The sequence below is a fragment of the Pristis pectinata genome, chromosome 22 (genome assembly GCF_009764475.1).
Source record: "Pristis pectinata isolate sPriPec2 chromosome 22, sPriPec2.1.pri, whole genome shotgun sequence".
NCBI classification, from domain to species: domain Eukaryota; kingdom Metazoa; phylum Chordata; class Chondrichthyes; order Rhinopristiformes; family Pristidae; genus Pristis; species Pristis pectinata.
In genome coordinates, this window is record NC_067426.1 from 10101235 (window position 1) to 10121942 (window position 20708).

At 40.6% G+C, this 20708-nt stretch overlaps 1 protein-coding gene across 2 annotated transcripts in view; it reads right to left on the reverse strand.

Annotated features, from left to right (window-relative positions):
• The window catches only part of LOC127581669 (glutathione hydrolase 1 proenzyme-like), a 39334-nt gene extending 31256 nt beyond the window's left edge, over positions 1-8078 (reverse strand). The window contains exons 1-4 of one of the 2 annotated variants that reach the window (XM_052036267.1): positions 7724-8078; positions 4822-4923; positions 3432-3562; positions 1125-1193 (exon numbers count right to left, since the gene is read on the reverse strand). In XM_052036267.1, coding sequence (XP_051892227.1) covers positions 1125-1193; positions 3432-3562; positions 4822-4923; positions 7724-7857 — 436 coding nt within the window. In that variant the 5' untranslated portion in view covers positions 7858-8078. Of the gene's footprint in view, positions 1-1124; positions 1194-3431; positions 3563-4821; positions 4978-7723 lie in introns of both variants that reach the window. The other variant, XM_052036266.1, reaches the window with a different exon arrangement.
• Positions 8079-20708: the final 12630 nt, after the last annotated feature.

The following is a 20708-nucleotide window of genomic DNA, read 5'->3' on the forward strand; positions in this document are numbered from 1 at the left end:
ATTTGGGTGGGATTACAGAGTTTAGACCCAGCAACAATGAAAGAATGGCAATTTATTTCCAAGTTTGGATGGTGTGCAACTTAGCAAGAAAGTTCAAGGTGATGCCATTCCCATGGTCTTGCTGCCCCCATCCTCTATTGTGGGGAGGTCACAGTTTTAGGAGACACATATTTAGACTAACTGGGATATGTAACACACTTTCTGTTGCCCTCTTTTAATACTGGGCAGTTAAAGCACAATATACTTCACAGATATATAGGATCAATCAGTGGCTCCTAACCCAAGGAAGTATCTTGTGGGAAATTCCAAAAGCAAAATCAAACCACTGTGTTTCACACTAGTACAGGGTCAAGGGTTGATCCCAACGTACCTTTATCACAAATATGGAAAGTTGTTCATGTGTTTGCTAGATTGTTGTTAGAAATGAGATTAATGTACCTCAGTCATGATCTACCTGGCTGGCAGAACAGGCTTGAGAGGCTAATAGCTGCCCATGATGATACATTCCAATGATTTATCTTTGCTGGAAGTGAACAAAAGATGCCAAGGGTGCTCAGACACCAAACCGACAAAGCTGCCAGAAATAAACTGGCATTCAATCAAAATTGCACCTACAGCTTTCATCAACTGTTTGTTTGTAAACCAGGGAAAATGCCATTAAATACGTAAAACGGTATGACGCATTGGTAACAGCAATCTCTAGTTTAAAGATCTACCACCCAAGTAGCTGAAGGAACGAGGTCTTGTTGCATTCATCACATTCAAGCATGAACGGAACCTGTAGAACAGTTAGCAGCAAATAACCTGCTGGAAAAACTCAGCGGGTCGAGAAGGATCTGAGGGAGGAAGGGAATTGTCGACATTTTGGGTCGAAACCCTGCATCGGGACTGTAGAACAGTTAGCATTTGGAATGCAAGAACAATGGTAAATGCAAGATGAATAAGGTTAATGGATATATTTTGCCTCATGTTTTACATAACAATGGAAGTAAAAGCCAACTCCTCATATTTTTAACATCACTATTCAAAATGGTATTAAACTCTATTGCAATCCATGGTCATTTTTCATATCATCAAAACAATTAAAGTTCAGCGGTGTCTTCGTTTTGGATCCTATGGTTTACCTGTGTCCAGGTTGCTGCGAATTTCTTGCTCTGGAGCCACTTCTCTTGAATTGATAACTTCAACAACTCCTGAAGAAAAACATTAAATTAGCAAAAGTTGAATTAAATCACGAGGTGAGTTTTATCATTGTTACACATTTCAATAATATTTTCACATTTACATTCCTCTTTGCTTCCTCCATCAGCAGAGAGAATGAAGGTTGTTGTCACTTACAATGCTGCTTGCAGCAGTGTCTCATCGTTGATGGGCAGACCATGGAATATGCAGAATTAGACTGAATTTCCTTTCTTCCTGACTGGACATCAATCTCCCCAGTCAGGAAGAAAAGAAATTCAATCTAATTCTGCAAAAAATTGCATTGTCAGCTTGATGTCAGTGCATTTTCTGTTCATGCCCCTCTCCAGAACCTGAGTATTAAAATTAAGCTGATTGCAGTGGAGCCCTGAGGGACTTCTGTAACATCAGAGGTGTCAGTCATGTCAGATGACCAGGTAGTTATGCTTATGCCAACATGCCGCCCTGAACTATCTCAAGCAAGAACCTACCAACTGCTCATTCCTTTCAACACCTGACTCTTCAGAAATTATATTAATTGCTGTGCAATTGAACATTATCAAAAATCCAAACAGCCCATTTCTTTCTCCAAGACCTCTGTGCATGAAAGTCTCAAATCTGACACAATGAAACAAGTTTTAATTGGAGTGTTGAGGACTGTTTCAGCTTTACTTAAAAAAGTGTCCCAACCTGACCTGCACCACTTCCACGCGTTCATTTTCCTTCAGGTAGGATCTTCAAGTTTTCAAACTTGGTGATTGCAGTCAGTCCCAGCAAACACCCCTTCCATCTCCTACCCCGCTGTGGATGTCCTCAGGTCTCTGATTCTCTCCACGAAGCCTCCCTGATCCTCTGCTCCTGCTCTCTTCCTTGGTGAGTTTCTTGTAGAGGAAAAGTCTTTGTACAAGATCTTTGTGGAAGGGCTTTGGCCTCCCATATGATGGGCAACCTCTGCTAAAGGACTTCATATAAAACTGGCATGTGTCTGATTTATAGAACACCAATGAACATTGTGTCATCAATGGAGGGGAGACTTCGATGAACGATTCCCACATTATAAGTGACTATACTTCAAATGTAACCAAGAGCGGCCCAGGAGTGAAGGGACTTTTTTCTCTTAGCAAAAGGAGTCAAAAACAAAATCAGGCAACAGAGATTTAAAGTAATTGATGGACGGATTAGAGGAAGAGAACAAAAACATTTTTCAGCTGATGTCTGGAACTCTGCCTGAAAGGTTGAAAGACAGAGAGACCCTCATTACATTTGAAATCCTAAGAGCTGTGATCTAAAGGGCCAAGGGCTCGGTGCTGGAAGGTGGAATTAGACTGGGTCAGCTTTTTTTTTGACTGACAAGGACACAGTGTCATAAATTTTCTGTGATCCTACATGATGAATCATTCTTTCTTACACAGTAACAGCTGCTATATTTCATAAAAATAAAAACTAGAATTTATAGCATGTTTTCACAACGCTTTCAGGACATTCCAAGCCACTTTATACACAATAAAGAATGTTTGAAGTACTGTCACTTTGCAAGAAACACAGCAACCAATCTCTGCACAAGCAATAATGTGATAATGCTTATATGATTTGCTTTAGTAAATACTGAATGAGAGGCAAGTATTGGTCAGACATCAGGTATAATTCCATTACTCTTCTTCAAAAGAGTGCCATTGAATCTTTTAGGTCCACCCAAGAGAGAAGACAGGGTTTGATTTAACATTTCATCCAAGAAAAGGCACCTCCAACAACTCAGCACTCATTCAGTCTTGCATTGGAGCATCATCCTGATTTTTGTGGTAAAGTCTCTGAAGCGGGGCTTGAATCCACAACCTTCTGACTCAGAGGTAAGACACTCGATATCTGCCTTGGTATAAACTCAGAACCTGATCTGAACCCAAGCCAAGTCGATACCTAACCCAAACCCAACAGATCTAGACAGGTCCCATGGGCTCCAGTCAGGACAGCCGTCATCTGAGCCAGAGCTAAATGGTACATAAATGCACATCAATAAATTGGGCCACATGAACTGTATGATTCATTGCACACACAATAGCAGAGGCAAAATCTGCTGAGTTAGAAAGAAAGAAGGATGAAAGTCAAGAAAAGTATGATAAAAAAAATTACAAGTAAAGCTGTCTTATTTCACATATTCCTCCATTTCTCATTTTATTCCTTTTAAATATAACAAATTCAGTTAATAAGTCAGGATGAAAGAATAAAAGGAAACATTCAATTATGAGGAAGTGAACCTGTTGATGCATTGTACACAGTGAGGATCAGCCCTCCTCCGATGCCCATACTGTGGGCATTCACCAGTCCAATGCAGAGCAGTGCTGCGATGGCTGCATCAACCACTGATCCGTTCCACTTCAGGACGTCTCTGGAACAACACAAATGCAAAGGTCGAAGAGCAATCTTACAGCACAGGAAGGGGTATTTGGCTCAATATGGCCGTACTAGTCATTTTGAAAGAACTATCCAATTAATCCCACTCTCCAGCTCTTTCTCCAAAGCCATATAAACCTTTCCTTTCCATATATGTATACAATTTGCTTCTGACACAACTGGCAGATTTCAAAATATACATACTTTTCCTCAGTCTTAACTTGCTCCACTGGCAGGGAACGTGGACAGTAGCAGCCTTAATGTCAGAATAGCGATTATTATACTTATCCTGCCTGCCATCATTTTCCCTGCAATGGCTGTCATTTCTCCCCCACTTAAATCTCATTAAATTATGCAAATCATAGGCCTAGGGCAAAAATGGGAGATGGTTATTACTGCATTGACGGTACAGATATGGTTACAATTTTATTGATTTTTATGCCCTCTGAACTAGGATCTACGTTCTAATTAGGATTCAGTTATATTTAAAATTGAGTATTAATGTAAAATAGCCTTGGTTTGCTCACAGTCCTAATCTTATATAGCCTAAATCCGATTTTAGGACTTTTGTTGAACCTAAAGTGAAACCTAGAGAGTCTTGTTCCAGGTCACCCTGAGGGTAGGTAACTCAAACATTGAGTTCAGTGAACAGGGGACATAAAATAGAAGCTCAAGCCAGGACTCTTAGGAGGGAAGTTCAGAAACATTACTTTATGGATAAAAGACATCTTGAACTCACTTTTGCCAATGTGGTTAATGTTGATTAATCTTAAATCTAAGACTGCTAGGTGTTTGTTAATTAAATTTATCAATTAATATGCTTCAAAGATGGTTAAGTTGTAAATCGGCCATGACTTCACTGAATGGTGAAACAAATGGCTTAGTTCTGTTCCTCAGTTCTGGGGAGGTGTCTCTGACAGGATGTAGCACTGGGAGACTCACAGCATAAAAAAAGCTGTTGGGGCATGGATATGCCAACTTCAATCAGAAGCCACATCTAGGACTTCACACTAGTAATTCACACCTCATGACCACTCCCCTGAAATTGAAGATAACTTAAGCACAGCCACAACCAAGCGCTTCCCAAGAGTTTTCAACTAACCAAGGTAAGATAGGAGTGTATGCACCTCATTACATATTGCATTAAGAGATTACTGTGACGCACCTTGGGGTGTGGCATCATTAGCAACTCATGGACTTTGAGAAATTATAGATATTTTTCCAATATTCCAATAAAATAAAATTGTGGCTTACCTGCCAATTTTAGAACAAGGTGCTGCATCAGATGCTACAGCAGTGTCCTTATGAAACTCACAGGCCTTACATCCCCAGTCCAGATGCATAATTGCTCCAACACTAATAACAACAATGATAATCAGAAGGATCCCAGTGATGTAGCCCATCTTCTTTCTGGAAGAAGAACTCAGGTATCATGGATTAGCCTCGAATAAATTTGAATAATGTTCAGACCCATCAAACCAAGTTGTTGTGATGATGACAAACAAATAATAAGCTACATTGGCAAATGTTTTTATGTTTGTGGTTGTAGTCTAAACGAAGCCCTTCTAAATTTGTAGAGGAGATGCTCCCAGGGAAATTAATAATTGGAATAAAGGGTAAAGTAAAATACAACTTTGCCAATGAATATTATTGTTTTACTGATTAAATTGGTGGAAAGAGAAATGTCAAATGAACAACCTGAATGTTTGAGCATCAGGGCTTCTAAATCAAAAAAGGGGAATATTTTGATGATCATCGTTTTAGCAAATTGACAAATTTGTTACGTATGAATCCCAAACATTGGACACCTACCTAAGCAAGGAGATTAGCAACGTTTACTTGTGCAATCATGACAGACATTGTGATCTTGGTACATCAGTAGACTGGAAAAAAAGGTAGTGACATTTTTACTGGCAGTGTGGATCACTCATTTATTACCAGTCAGAATGGGACGGGGGCCCAGGATGTGTAAACAATGTAAAAATCATCTCCCTCGACTTCTTTTAATAGTGCCACTGTTTCCAGGTAATCAGCATGTATCCATCTCTAACCTTTTCCTGCCTTTGTACTGTACCTTCATTGAAATTCTGTAATAGCCTCTCACACTTTACGTTTGAAGCTCCCTAGTAAATCTCTAAAGCCTCTTGTCACCTTTGAACACCCCTTACCACTTTAACAGCCTTTGTTGCCTTTCTGAAGTCCCAGATTCGACAGATTTAGATAGTCTTAAGTACTTTGGCACAGATACAAGCTCTCAATGCATAAGATCATCCACAAAGGCATTAAATTGTACAACTCCAGAAAATGCCAAATTTCACACACCTCTGCCAGTGGCTGAGATACTATAACTGCCTTCAATACTTTGAGCTTGGAAGGGTAAGAATCACATTGGGTTTCTGCTCCGAACTGCTACCCAGTGACCTGGGGCAGAATGTACATGTACCATCTATGGTTGAATAGTCTTCTCACTGGTCAGTATTTAGATTTGTAGGTAGTCAATGTGCAGGGTTGTATATCAGCCTGTAAAGGCATTTCCTGCTCGAGCCAATATCTTCAGTAGTTTAGGGGGGGGAGGAGGAAAACAAAGCTATGGACAGTGTGCAGTATCAGTTAGCACTTCCACTTTGGAGAACCAATTGCTCCCAGCTGAGATACAAAGTCTTCAAAATCAAAGCCCAACTTACAGCTGTCAGCAAACTGGAGCCCTGCGTTGTTTGATAATCTGCCAGTGGTTGGATAAACAATTAGCGTTCTTCTCAACCACCTTTTTCATCTCAATGTGATTACGACAAAGGGCTCCGAAGACTTTCAAGAGTGTCCTTTACCTACTGAGTCTGTAATTTTAATCTTTCTGCCTCACTTCTTTTAAGAATGGGCCAGTTACTAAAAACCCAGTGTAAAGGCCAGGCAACAAATAGGTAGGTTCTGGCAACTTTGCAGACCAGAGGAAACATTTCCCGATCTCTAGGACAGAGGTCCCATTTTAGAAGCTGTACTTTGTATGTGTTCAGCTGCAGTGAGACCTTATTCAACAAACAGCTTCCTAAGTGTTCACAACACTGCCCACATACATCTGACCTGATACTTCTCACAATTCTCTCTTGCCTTTTGTTCATAGTAAGCCATATCACTCCTAATCTTCACCCCGACCCATGGGATAAGTAACTGGCTGTTTGGTGCTGTTTCGTGTGTTCTGTGACAATGTAATTTAGAACAACTCTTAAATACCACTTGAACCTGAAAAATCACCAACACTTGTGGAAATCCTGCTAATTAGAAAAGCCTAGGTGAAATAAAATAATTTATCCAAGCTTTCTTTTTCCATGCCACAAAAACACAGTCCGTCATCTAAATTCCCTGCTGGGTCCCTGGTTCTGGACTTCATAGCAACTGTGAACCCATCCAGGGCCAATTTACCCGAAGAGAAGAAGAGTTTTCCCTCCAGAACTGGCCAGCGCCCATTTTCTTTAAAAGATTAACCCAAAACAAAATCTATTGGCATAAACAAGAAAACTAATTATCTACCAGTGGCAGATGGTGAGTAAGTGCACGGACTAGCAACCCAAGGCTAGGATATTTTGAGTTCTGCCAATTCAAATCATCAGAGATGGGGAACTAATGTCCTTGCTTCACACGGTGTTTAGATGCCCTGTAAAACAACTATAAGAACCCCAACATTCATCAACATCTTTGGTATAGCAGAGAATCACAGAATAGACTGGTATAGCTACAGACCACCTCTTGCACTACCATGGACTTGTCTCTGATTGTGGGCTTTTTTTTGCACTGATGACTTGTTTAGCACAGTCTTTATTTCTTCACTATCTGGTATAATTTATGTATGTTTACACTCCGTGTTGGTGTCTGTACCTACGTGCCTGTGATGCTGCTGCAAGCCAGTTTTTCATTGTACCTGTACCTCACCGTCCTTGTGCACATGACAATATACCCGACTTGACTTGAAAACTATTCAGCCCATTATGACTGTGCTCTTTCTTTAAAAAGATTTATTCAAGTTATCCCATTCCAACAGAGCCCCCCTTTTTTTTACCTTTTACATATCCAATTCCCTTTTGAAAACTATCACTATACCTGCTTCCTCTGTCCTCTCAGACAGTGCATCCAGATTATAACAAAAGGAGAAAAGGAGATTTACCTGTTTCCCAAATGTCCAGAGTCAAATGTTCCAGGGTTGTTAATGCCATCCTGTTTAATTCTAGGTTGTAGTGGGATTGTGTTTGAGCTATTCTCATTAAGTGCTCCGATTTCAGATGGATTCTCATCACTCATTTTTGCATTTGCTTAGTAAGTTCTGTGCAGCATAGATTTTCTGACCAGGGCCTTCACTTCACATGAACAGTTGCTCCTTTCTCTCAATTGACAACAATCGTTTGTAATTCTTCCCTCAAATCACCATGGCAATCGCTTTACAACTGTTGCTTTTAAAATAAAAGTTGATGTTCCAGTGGGATTGAAATGAAAAGATTTCTGGTCCTGATATTGATGTCAACAGCCTACCTTATTGCAACATTGATTATGATTGGATTAACATTTATCCAATTAAAAACAAGATTGTGAACACTGTGAAAATAATGGTGGGGGAGGGTAAGTAGTAATGCCTTCACAGAATCATAATCATGCTTCAGAATATGCAGGAGGGATTGAGTCTAGGTCACCCAGGCAGCTAGAATACTCTTTCAGAGCACAGCTTAAAAAAATGAAATGCAATTGCAGGGAAGCTGCAAAAGAACCAGAAAATAGTGAAAACACACATCAGACCCATCAGCAACTGTGACAAGACAAAAGGAGGAGGTTAATGTCTTGAACGTAGGATAGAGACAAAATGGTAATGTGCCTTTTCTCTTCTCAGCTGCTGGCTGGCCTGCACTGTATCACAACAGTATTTCAAAAATACTTTATTGCTTTAGTGCTTTGGGACATCACAGGACCATGAAAGACATTATGTTCTTACTTTGCATTATTTCACTTTATTTCGATCACTTTCCATTTTAGCCCAAATAATAACTGGGTTGCTATGTTGATTAGGTGCCCCTCAATTTAAATGCATTAATTAATACATTGGTATGTCAGCTTTTTATCTCCCATATGTAAAGATCACTATCACAAAAATCTCCTCTCTAGAATTTGGTATATAGTTTTCTACAAATTTATGCATGCACCAATTAAATATTGTAGTTATTCAAATATTTGCTTCAGGACTCAAAGAAAGCTTATCTCGAGTCACCGGGTGTGAAACAGAAAGACAAAATAATCCAGCAGCCTTCATCACACCTTTCAGCCAATGAAGTTTATAATTTGAAGAACAATTTCTGCTGCAATGTCGGAACTGTTGGTGACATTGTGAACTTTAAGTCTGCAATTTGTTTTAGCAATCAGAGCAATTCTTCCCAGTGCACTTGTAATATTGCTCGTTCGTAGTAACCAGACTAAATCTTCCCTCATCCCCAGGATTTGCCTTTTTTTGTTTCCATTTAAAGAGCACATTCAGTGACCAGAAGGAATGTGAGTTCCAGCAGATAGAGCAGATATCTTCTCTTTGTTTTTTTTACTCAATTGCCAGATTCTAGATTAACCTCAGGAAAGGGAGAGACAAACTGAAGTGATTTGGGATTAGTTCACAGATGGTCCTTTAGGATTAAGCTGCACAGAAGGATATGCTAAAATGAGCCATCATTCCCTGGAGCTGCATTTACCAAATGAATTGGGATTTATCAATGATTGAAACAAGTATTATTGAACCCACAATAATTAACAATGGGAAAGCTAGCTGGAAACATGTTTGCAAAAAAGCTAAGATCATCAGACAGGAGGATGTGGGGAGGGAAAAACTGGAGGTTAGAGTTGGCGGAGATCAAAAGCTTCCCAAGCAGCCTGGCCAAGTTGGGATGGGTATGGAAATAGTTCCTGGACCAGGAGTGCCAAATGAGCCAATTACCTTGAAGAACCAGCAACTGCCACCTTACCTCGGCTGCCGGGAATCTACAGACCAGAACAACTTCCTCCCTTTCCAGCAATTTTAAGTTACAATGTTGATGATATCAGGCTGAGACCTTGTTATGAGCCTTGCTCGTAGCCTAATTTATGCACCTTAATATTTAAAGGAGTGGGAATGGGGCCTGGTTAACCAACACTGATAGTTTGGAAAGGATTGGGCAGAGTGATACTGAAGGTTGGAGGGTGGGGGTCAAAGTCAATGGGAAATCTTTCAGTCAATTTTCAGATCCTGCTATTTGTGAAACTTTGGGACGTGGAGGAAACTGGAGCACCCGGAGAAACCTATGCGGTCACAGGGAGAACGTGCAAATGCAGACGGACAGGACTCAAGGTCAGGATCTCTGGTGCTGTGAGGCAGCGGCTCTACTGACTGTGGCACTGTGCCTCCCCACACAGAGATTGGGCACTTTGAACACTTTGCACTGCAAGGGACTTGTTTCCTTTTGTTCTAATTGTGTTCTTTCTTGCATAATTTTGTATAATTTATCATTTATACTTTTCTTGTGAATATTGTGTCTCTAATACTATGTACCTGTGATGCTGCTGCAAGTAGGCTTTTCATTGCATTTGTGCACACATGTACTTGTTTATATAACAATAAACTCAACTTTGACTTTGGTACAGGAGTCAGTTTTATAAATTGTAAAATAAGTAAGCTTGAAAACAGAAATATAGATTAACATTTCAGGAGACTGTTTATCATAATTAAATTCAGATCATTCTACTTTGTCTTCCTGCCAATTTCTGATGGTTTTAACATCCACAATGTTCTTTATTTTTATTTCAGCTTTGTTATTCTTTGATAATAACCTTTATGCTTGCTGCATAAAACACAGCCAAATAAATGGCCAGAATTCTCATTGTTTAAAATCCATGGCATCCTGAGAGAACACTGGAGAGCTGGTTTCACAAGACTCAGCTGATGGCACAGAACCAAGGTGGTTAAGATGGAGGACTGTGTGGAATCTTCCCCAGAGAACTACGTCACGTATCGGTGAGCAATCAAGCAAACCTCTGGTGTATCGAGTATTTACATTGTTGTCTAAACTATATAACCTTGTCACAGTACCTTAATTATTTTGCAGCTCTGCACAAACCACAATTGTTAACATCTCAATATTTTGTAATTTTACGAATCTTGGCTAATGCCTGGAAGGAAACAACAGGGTCAATTGAATCAAATTGTTCAATGTCAAGGGCTCAGTTACAGCTTCCTTATCATGAGGCTTCACCAAATACTCCCCTCCCTTTGATGTCCACAAGTGTAACTGAATGCATGACACAATTTAAGTGCAGTGAACGCACCCCTCTTTCTTTGGATAAGTGGTCATTTAGAAATCTATTACATACTTATGGTGTGAAAGTAAATGTTCACCACTTAATTTATAAGAAGAAAAACACATCCCTCAGCATCAACAGTTTATGAGCTCTCTGATATTGCTACTTACCAAGGCAAATAACAGAAATGGAACATTGATTGTGAAAGGCAGTCAACTTCCAACTACAGTAGCTGGTACAACAATGCATCAAAAGTCAGACCACACAGTACACTCATATCTTCTCAAAGGTACATTAACCCTCATTTACACTGCAGTTTCAATACGAGATCTTTAGCTATACACCACTTTTCCAATTAACTATCACAAGATTGTACCAATATTTACAGCAGAGAGATGCTGCTGCTGTCTAATTAAAAATATAAGTAAGGTTTGTGCTTGATCACACTGAACTTCAAAGCCTTCTATCTTCTAATGATTCCACAGAGAAATCCAAACCATTTTAAAAACAATTTGTTGGTGTTGATTTTCCTATGGTTACAATTCAAGAGCAGAGCTAAATTAAAAAAAAAGAAATCAAAACAAAATATGCAGGAAATAATAGGTTAGGCAGCATGTGTGGTGAGAGGGAAAATGGATCCCTCATTGCACCTTTCAGATTTGGTAAACAATAAGGAAATCAGTTTTAATCAGGTACAGAGACAACAAAGGAGTGGGAAAGTGTGTGATACTTTGGGAGCCAGAGAAAACAAAATTACATGGGCAAAGGGGATGATGGAATCAACCAGGAAGGTAAAAAGGGAAAACAATGAATGTAAACAAATTAAAAGAGAAAGACAGAAATTTAAAAAAAGATAAAAGCAAAGCTTCTTCATGGTGAGACTTCTTGGAAGAGAAGTGGCAGTGAATTAAACACCAACTCAAAAGCAAAATGAAAATACGAAATGAAACATTGAATAAGCTCAGTTTTCAGCAGGTAAATTAACCCAACTGGTAATGTCAGATACTATCAGATCTCTGCACCAACCATGTTCAAGGTTCTTGTCTGAGAATTATCAGAGAGCCACTTCATTTGTCAGCTGTTAACCGTCTTCATTCAAAAGATAACAGCCTTCGGGAATGTTTCTAGGAATGAAGAATTGAGATCCTAACTGGATTCATAATGGAATCAGATGTGTTTCCAGAGAGGAAAAGGATTAAGGAGGAACAGACTGGTATGTCGGTGCTTTTCTATGAAGAAAGGAAGTGATTATATGGATACATAGGTCTCCTGTACCAAGAAATTCACTTTAGGGACCTGCATGTTACATGCTTAAATGCAGAGTACAGAAGGACCCAAACTCCTGTTTTAACCTAATTCATAAGAGGTGGCACTTTGTCCAGCTCAGGGTTGCCAACTCTAGTTCAACATAAACCAGAATCTTTAATCATATGACATAACACATCACACCTGTCACTGATGGGCTAATATGCTCATTCTAATGCACAGACTGCCTTGAGAAAGGAGGACTAGGTTACATTTTTGGCTATAAAATTGTGAAGTTCCACCAAGGCATTAGGCACATTGGAAATTTTCACTAGAAGGCCAACAATTAAAACAATCACTAGCACTCCATTCCTGCGTGACTATAGCCCACCAGGAGTGCCCCAAATTCACCAACATCAGCTCTCCTGACCACAACATAAATCATTGTGGCTACATAAGAAACAGAAGCCTGACTATGCCTTTTGACCCCTCATGCCTGCTTTGCTATTCAAAAAGATCATGATTGATCTTTTATAAGATATCTTTATTAGTTACATGTACATCGAAACACACAGTGAAATGCACCTTTGCGTAGAGCATTCTGGGGGCAGCCTGCAAGTGTCGCCACTCTTCTGGTGCTAACATAGCATGCCCACAACTTCCTAACATGTACGTCTTTGGAATGTGGGAGGAAACCGGAGCACTCAGAGGAAACCCACGCAGTCAAGGGGAGAACGTACAAACTCCTTACAGACAGCAGCATGAATTGAACCCAGGTCGCTGGTGCTGTAAAGTGTTATGCTAACCGCTACACTCCCCTGCCTGCCAACACAGAGGATCACAAGAGGCTGCGGAGGGTTGTAGACTCAGCCAGCTCCATCAGAGGCACAACTCTCCCCACCATCGAGGACATCTTCAAGAGGCGGTGCCTCAAGAAAGCAGCATCCATCATGAAGGACCCTCACCATCCGGGACATGCCCTCCTCTCGGTACTACCATCAGGGAGGAGGTGCAGGAGTCTGAAGACCCAAACTTAACGATTCAGGAACAGCTTCTTCCCCTCCGCCATCAGATTTCTGAATGCTCCATGAACCCATGAACACTACCTCGTTATTCCTTTTTTTGTACTGTTTATTTATTTTGTAATTTACAGTAATTTTATGTCTTTGCACTGTACTGCTGCTGTACAACAACAAATTTCATGTCATATCAGACGGTGATAATAAACCTGATTCTGATTTTATCTCAGAAGCATTTTACTACACTAATCCCATATCCCTTGATTCCCTCTGTAATTAAAGATCTAGCAATATTTGTCTTGAATACACTTGTTTTCAGGTGCCTTCAGAAAAAATGAATAATTCATAGAGAACCAAAAATTGACCCCAAAAAAAATCGAAATTGAATTTGCCTTCCTAATTACTTGCTGCACATGCATGTTAACTTCCATTGATGTGTGTACAAGGACAACCAGATCCCTCTGAAGATCAACACCATTACATCACTCGCCATTGGAAAAAAATACTAAGCCTGTCTACTTTTTCTACCAAAACAGATGATCTTAGAGTTTTGCACATTAAATTCCTCTGCCATGCCCTTGGCCATTCACATAGCCCGTGCGTGTCTCCCTAATGTCTCTCTGCATCATACTTGTCGCCCAGACTGCCTCTCGGCTTTGCATCATTTGCAAACTTGGGTGTTGGGTGCAAACTCTGTCTACACTTCTCGCTGCCTCGGTAAAGCAGCCAGCATAATCAAAGACCCCACCCACCCCGGACATTCTCTCTTCTCCTCCATCCCATCGGGCAAGAGACACAAAAACTTGAAAGCACCTACCACCAGGCTTAAAGACAGCTTCTATCCTGCTGTTATAAGACTTTTGAACAGTTCCCTGGTACGATAAGATGGACTCCTGACTTCATAATCTACCTCATTGTGACCTTGCACCTTATTGTCTACCTGCACTGCACTTTCTCTGTATTGTAACACTTTATTCTGCATTCTGTTATTGTTTCTACCCTGTACTACCTCAATGTTGTAATGTTGTAATGAATTGATCTGTATGGACAGTATGCAAGACACTTTTTTCACTGTATCTCAGTACATGTGACAATAATAAACCAATTTACATATGATCCTCTTTTCCACATCACTGATATAGATTGGGAATATCTGAGTGCCCAGCACTGACCCCTATAGTACTCCAATGGTTACATCTTCTCAACTCAAATTGATTCATTTATTATTTCTTGTTCTTTTGTCCTTCAACCAAACCTCAATCCACACCAATATATATTACTCCTAATACAATACACTGCTTTATATCAATAATCTCTTGTGCACACCTTATTGAAGGACTTCTGAAAATCCTGATCCATCATCTCAACTTGTTCCCCCATATCAGTTACAACCTCAAAAAATTCCAACAGTTTTGTCAAATGCGATCTTCCTTTCCATAAATCCATGTGCCAATCCTATTACTACCTCCTAAGTGCCTCAGTACCACTCCCTTAATATTAGATTGCAGAATTTTATCTGCTATTTATCAGGTGAACTTGTCTACAGCTCCCTGATTTCTCTCTCCCTCTCTTAAATAGTAGAGTTACATTTGCTACCTTCCAATTTTAGAGAATCATTTTAAAACCTATACAATTTTTTATGATATTTCAACCAGTGTATCCATTATCTCCATAGTCACATCCTTCAAAACCTTAGGAAACAGGCCATCAAGTCCCAGAGATTCATTGTCTTTCAATCTCATTAATTTTTCCAATACTAAATTTTTAACAAATGCTAATTCCTTTGAACTCCTCCTTTATAAGAGACCTACAGTTCTCCACTATCTGTGGGATGGTTTCTGTGTCTTCTTCCATGAAGGCAGAAACAAAAAAACATTGTTTAGTTTTTCTGCCATTTTGGTATTCCACAATATAGTTTTCCCTTTCTCAGTAAAGGATCCACAGTAACTTTAAACAACTTTTTCCTTTTTACACATCTATTGAAGTTTTATGTTTGTCTCCAAAATACACTTGCATTCAACTTTCACTTTCCTTAATATTGTCTTGGTCCTCTTCTGCTGAATTCTGAATTTTTTTTCTAATTTTCAGGCTTACTGCTTTTTGGACGATATGATGAGTCTTTATGAAACTCAAGAAAACATACTAATGCTAGAAATTTGAAGAAATGCTGGAAACATTCAACAGGTCAAGCAGCATCTCTGGGAGGTGAAACAGAGTATTTAATCTGGAAGATTAACTCTATTTCTCTTTCCACAGATGCTGCCTGACCTACTGAGTATTTCCAGCATTTTCTTATTTTATAAGCCTTTATCTTTGATCTAATACTATCTTTAACCTCCCTCATAGCCACAGGTAGTCCACTTTTACTTCTGTTTTTTGCCCTTGAAGAATTAATACATAATTCATAACAAATATATATCCCATTAAAAGTTATCCATTGCTTACTTAATGCAGTTTTCCATTCCACCATAGACAACTCAAATCTGAAATAAAACGATCTACAAAGGCATAAGACTCTGGTTTGATACTGAATTAAATCAATTTCTATCATTATATAAAATTCTATCACTGTTTCCTGTCACCTCCTCATCTACTATGTTATCTATTAACCCCTTCTTATTACACAACAATAGATTTAAAATAGCTTGTTCACCTGTTGGTTCAACATACTAATCAAGAAAACTATTTCTTATACACTCTTACTTATCCTCCACATTATTGCTGCTAATTTGGTTTACTCAGACGATATGTAGATTGAAGTCCCCATGAATATTATAATATTCCAATTTATACCACGTTCTGTATTACTATTAATTACAGGGCTATAGACAACGCCCACCAACATTCTCTGCCCCTTGCTGTTTCTTAGCTCCACCAAATCAACTCTATTTCTTGGAGACCTCAGGGACTGTAGACGCTAGGATCTGCAGCAACAAACAATCTGCTGGAGGAACTCAGCGGGCCGAGCAGATCTGTGGGGAAAAGGAATTGTCGACATTTCGGCTTAAACCCTGCAGTAAGAACCCGATTTCTTGATTTTCTGAGCTAAGATCCTTCCTCTCCTTATCACCTTCTCCAATATCAGTGCTACCCAGTTCCCTTCTCCATGTTTCCCATCTTTACTAATGGTTCAGTATCCTGGAATATTTAACTCCTATCTCTGGTCACTTTGCAACCACATCTCCGTAACGGCTGTTAGATAATATTGTAGCGACTCACCGCACCGGCATCGAACCGGCTCCCGACATCGCGACGTTGTCGGAGGCCCCGATCCAAGATGGCGCGGGGCCCTCCTTCTTCCCCAGCGTCGGGCTGGGAAAGCCCACGCGTGGGAAGGTCAGGTGACATGCGCGTGACGTCAGCGCAGGAACTGTAGCGCGGGAATTGCTTGGCTATTAAAGGCGCACCGCGCCCCGGTCGGCATTTGACCTTCGATTTCAAAACCAGCCATTCTGTGTCTTCATTTGGTAGTGTGTAGCTAGCTGCTACAATATTATCATTTATGCCACTAATTCACCTATCTTGTTATGAATGTCATTTTAATTCAGGTACAATGCTTTCTCTTCTGTCTTTATACTATTTTTCTCTATTTTGACTCTAACTGGAAGTATGCTCTTATGTTTGTATGCACAGTCCTTTCAGGACAGATTCTGGTCCATCATTACCCTTTTCGTTATCTTGCACAATCCCTTTGTCCTTTCTCTTTAGCTTTCTCAATCTCTGTCACCACAACCCATCCCCCACTATTGAGTTTAAACCTTCTCTCTAGCTCTAGTTATTCTCTTCACTGATCCCTTCCAAACGGAAGCCCATTCCCAATGAAACCCCTCCCATGGAACAGCTCCCTTTTTCCCCAGCATTGTTGTCAGTGTTCCATGAATTGAAGCTCATTTTTCCCACACCAATCTTTTAGCCTCTCCTTCAGTTCTCTGATCTTATTGACTCTGTACCAATTTGCACATGGCCCAGGTAGTAATCTAGAGGTGAATTACTGTGGCAGTTCTGCGTTTTACTTCGGACCCTAGCTGCTCATATTCCTTCAGCAGAATCTCCTTCTTTGTCCTGACTATGTCACTGGTTCCCAGATAGATCGTGACATCTGGATCTTGCCCCACCCTCTCCAAAATACCTCTCTAATCCTGAGAGATGACCTTAGCTCCAACATCAGGCAACACAGCCCTCAAGACTCATCTACTCCCAAACTATACTGTTCTCTATTCTCACTGCACTCCTTTCATTCCTCCGTGTTGAATGGCCCCCTGTGCCATGTTGCTGTGGTCAGTTTGCTCGTCCACTTGCACTTTCTGCTCTCATTTACACAGGTTATATGAATGCTGTACCTATTAGACATGCAAAAGTTAAGTCTCCTCCAGTGCTACTTTCTTGATCACCACACCTGCCTCACACAGTCATGGCTTTCCCTCTTGACTGACCAATTCTCCTGATTAAGTAAAGACTTGGGGCTGCCTCCTGGAACCGTAAGGTAACCTTCACCCTTCCTGACACAATGCTGTGTCTTGGACTCCAACTCAACTCAGCCAAAATTCCTTGAGTCGCAGACGCATACTGCAGATGTGATCACCATGGATCCCAATGGCTTCCACAAACTCCCACATACTGCAGCTGCAATACATCACCTTCCCTGCCATGCCGGTATTAGAATATTTATTTAATTTATAGTACTAATGTCATGCTGGCACTGTTGTCCTTACCACACGAAAGTCTCTCACTCACCAAAGTATAGATTCCGTGGACAATGCACTCAAAGGACCCTGTGCTATATATTGGCTGTGCTCTTATCTAGAACCACAGCCTCTACAATAACAGAAGGCTCAATGACTGGAGGTGATGCAGCCTTCAAAGGGGAAACATCAGGAGTGCAATTTATGAGCAAGAATAGAAAACTGGGGCCATTGTTCAGCTTTAGAAATGTCAAGATTATCAATGATTTTTAAAACAGAAAAAGTTAATTTCACTTGAAATGAGTGAGCATTGACAAATATTTTGGGTAGGGATAAGCAAATTGAAGGATAGGGATCACTGTTGCCCACTAAAGCATGAACTTTGTGCCACATTTGAGGTCTTCATTTCAAACACCCTTTTTGTTAATGGACCAAAGGCAGTGCTGGTGCATTGAAGCCCAGTTCTCATTGATGCCTGCGCTTGTTGAGAAGTGGCACCTGATATACAGCAAGTGGGTACATTTCCCAAGGTCTCGCTGTGACCTTTACAGCAGGCAGCTCAAGGTACTGGAAACATACTTCCAATGCTATCCCTGCAAAATCCTCCAAGTTCACTGAAAGGATAGGTGAACTAACATCAGTGTCCCCTCCCAGGCCAATCTCCCCAGACTGAGGCCCTGGTTGCACTCTGTCAGCTACACTGGGCAGGCCACATCGGTTGCATGTCAAACACCAGACTCACAAAACAAAGGATCTATTCCCAGCGATGTTACAGGGAGAACTTATGAAGTAGAGGAAAATATTCAAAGGTGTGCTTAAAGCCTTCTTGAAGAAATGTAACATACGTCCCCATTGACTTCTGAGTTCAAAGTCAAAGTCGAGTTTATTGTCAGATGCACAAGTATATGTATGCACAGGTGCAATGAAAAACTTACTTGCAGCAGCATCACAGGCTGAATCACAAAATCTTCTAGTCCATGACCACTCAAGGTGTTAAAGGAACATTTGGGATGGTACTGAGAACCTTGAGACCATCAACAAGGATAAGGCCTGCGTAAGCAGCAGAAGGAGAGTACCATCTCACAAAGTCCCCACCTACCCTACCATGCACCTCCTGCCCCATGTGTGGAAGAGTCTGTGGTTCCAATGGTGGCCTCATTAGCCAGCTTAGGACCCACAAAACAGGAGTTGAAGCAAGTCATCCATGATCCTGTCTAGGAAGCAAAGTTCAACAGAAAGCCCTTCCATCCATGTTGTCAGATTTGCTTCTTCCTCGTTATGACCTTGCACCTTACTGTCTGCCTGCACTGCACTTTCCCTGTAGCGACTACACTTTATTCTGCATTCTGTTATTGTTTTACCTTGTACTACCTCAATGCACTGTGTAATGAGTTGATCTGTATGAACAGTACACAAGATGAGCTTTTCACTGTACCTCGGTACACGTGACAACAATAAACCAATTCCAATTCCATTCAAAATAATGTTAAAACTCGATTATTGCTTGTGTTTAGAGATTAGGGAACATTAAATGATCCACGGTAGATGGAATTTAATCCAGATAAGTGTGAGCTAATGCACTTTGGGAAGTCAAATTCCAGCAGGCAATAGAGGGATCTCAGGATGTTGATATAAGGAGAGACCTTGAGGTACAAGTTCATAGCTCCTTAAAATGCTGGCGAAGGTGGATAGGATATTGAAGATATTTAGCATGTTTGCCTTCATAGGCCAAGGCAATAGACAACTAGAGCTGATGTCATATTGCGGCTGTACAATTGTTAGGCAGCATTTAGAGTGTTGTGTATAGTTCTGGTCCCCACACTACAGGAAGGAAGTGGTAGAAACAGAGAGAGCACAGAAGAGATTCAACCAGGATGTTGCCCGGAATGGAGGGCTTTATTTACAAGGAGAGACTGGAGAGGCTAGGTTTGTTCTCACTGGAGTGCAGGAGGCCAAGAGGTGACCTTACAGGGGTTTAGAAGACTATGAGGGGCATAGATAGGGTGGGTAGTCAGAGTCTTTTTCCTAGGGTAGGGGAGACTAAAACTGAAGTTTAAGGTGAGGAGAGAAGTTTAAAGGAGATCTGAGGGGCAAGTTTTTCCACACAGAGGGTGGTGATTTACATAGAACAAGCTGCTAGAGGAGGTGGTCGAGGCAGATACAATTACAGAGTTTAAAAGGCATTCCATGGATAGGAAATAAAATTTATTCCATGGATAGGAAAGACATAGAGGGATATGGGCTTAATGGAGGCAAACGGGATGAGTAATAGGCATCACAGTCAACAAGGACAAGGTGGGCCAAAGGGCCTGTTTCTGTGCTGTACAGCTTAAGATATCTTTATTAGTTACATGTACATCAAAACAGACAGTGAAATGCATCTTTTGCGTACAGTGTTCTGGGGACAGCCCACAAGTGTTGCCACGCTTCCAGCGCCAACTTCCTAACCTGTACGTCTTTGGAACGTGGGAAGAAACCAGAGCACCCAGAGGAAACCCACGCAGACACGGGGAGAACGTACAAACTCTTTACAGACAGCAGCCAGAATTGAACACTGGTCACTGGCGCTGCAACAGCGTTACACTAACTGCTACACTACGGTGCCTGGTATGTGGCTCCCTAATATTTAGCCTTTGACTTAATAGGAGAGATCTTCAGAATCTGCACTCTTTGAGAATTTGGTTGATCAATGCAAGATGAAAATGATTTCCTGTCAGTCTCTCAAAAGGGTAAGTACACACCTCTCAAACCACTCTCACTGTGAATGACAACCACCCAGTTTTCTTTAAAAAGGTTTGGCATTTTGATGTATGACATTCAGAAAAATAAACACAGCTCCACATGTTTGAATGGGCTCACAATCTGGTGTCACTTTTGCTAATCATAAATCTCAGGGCTAATA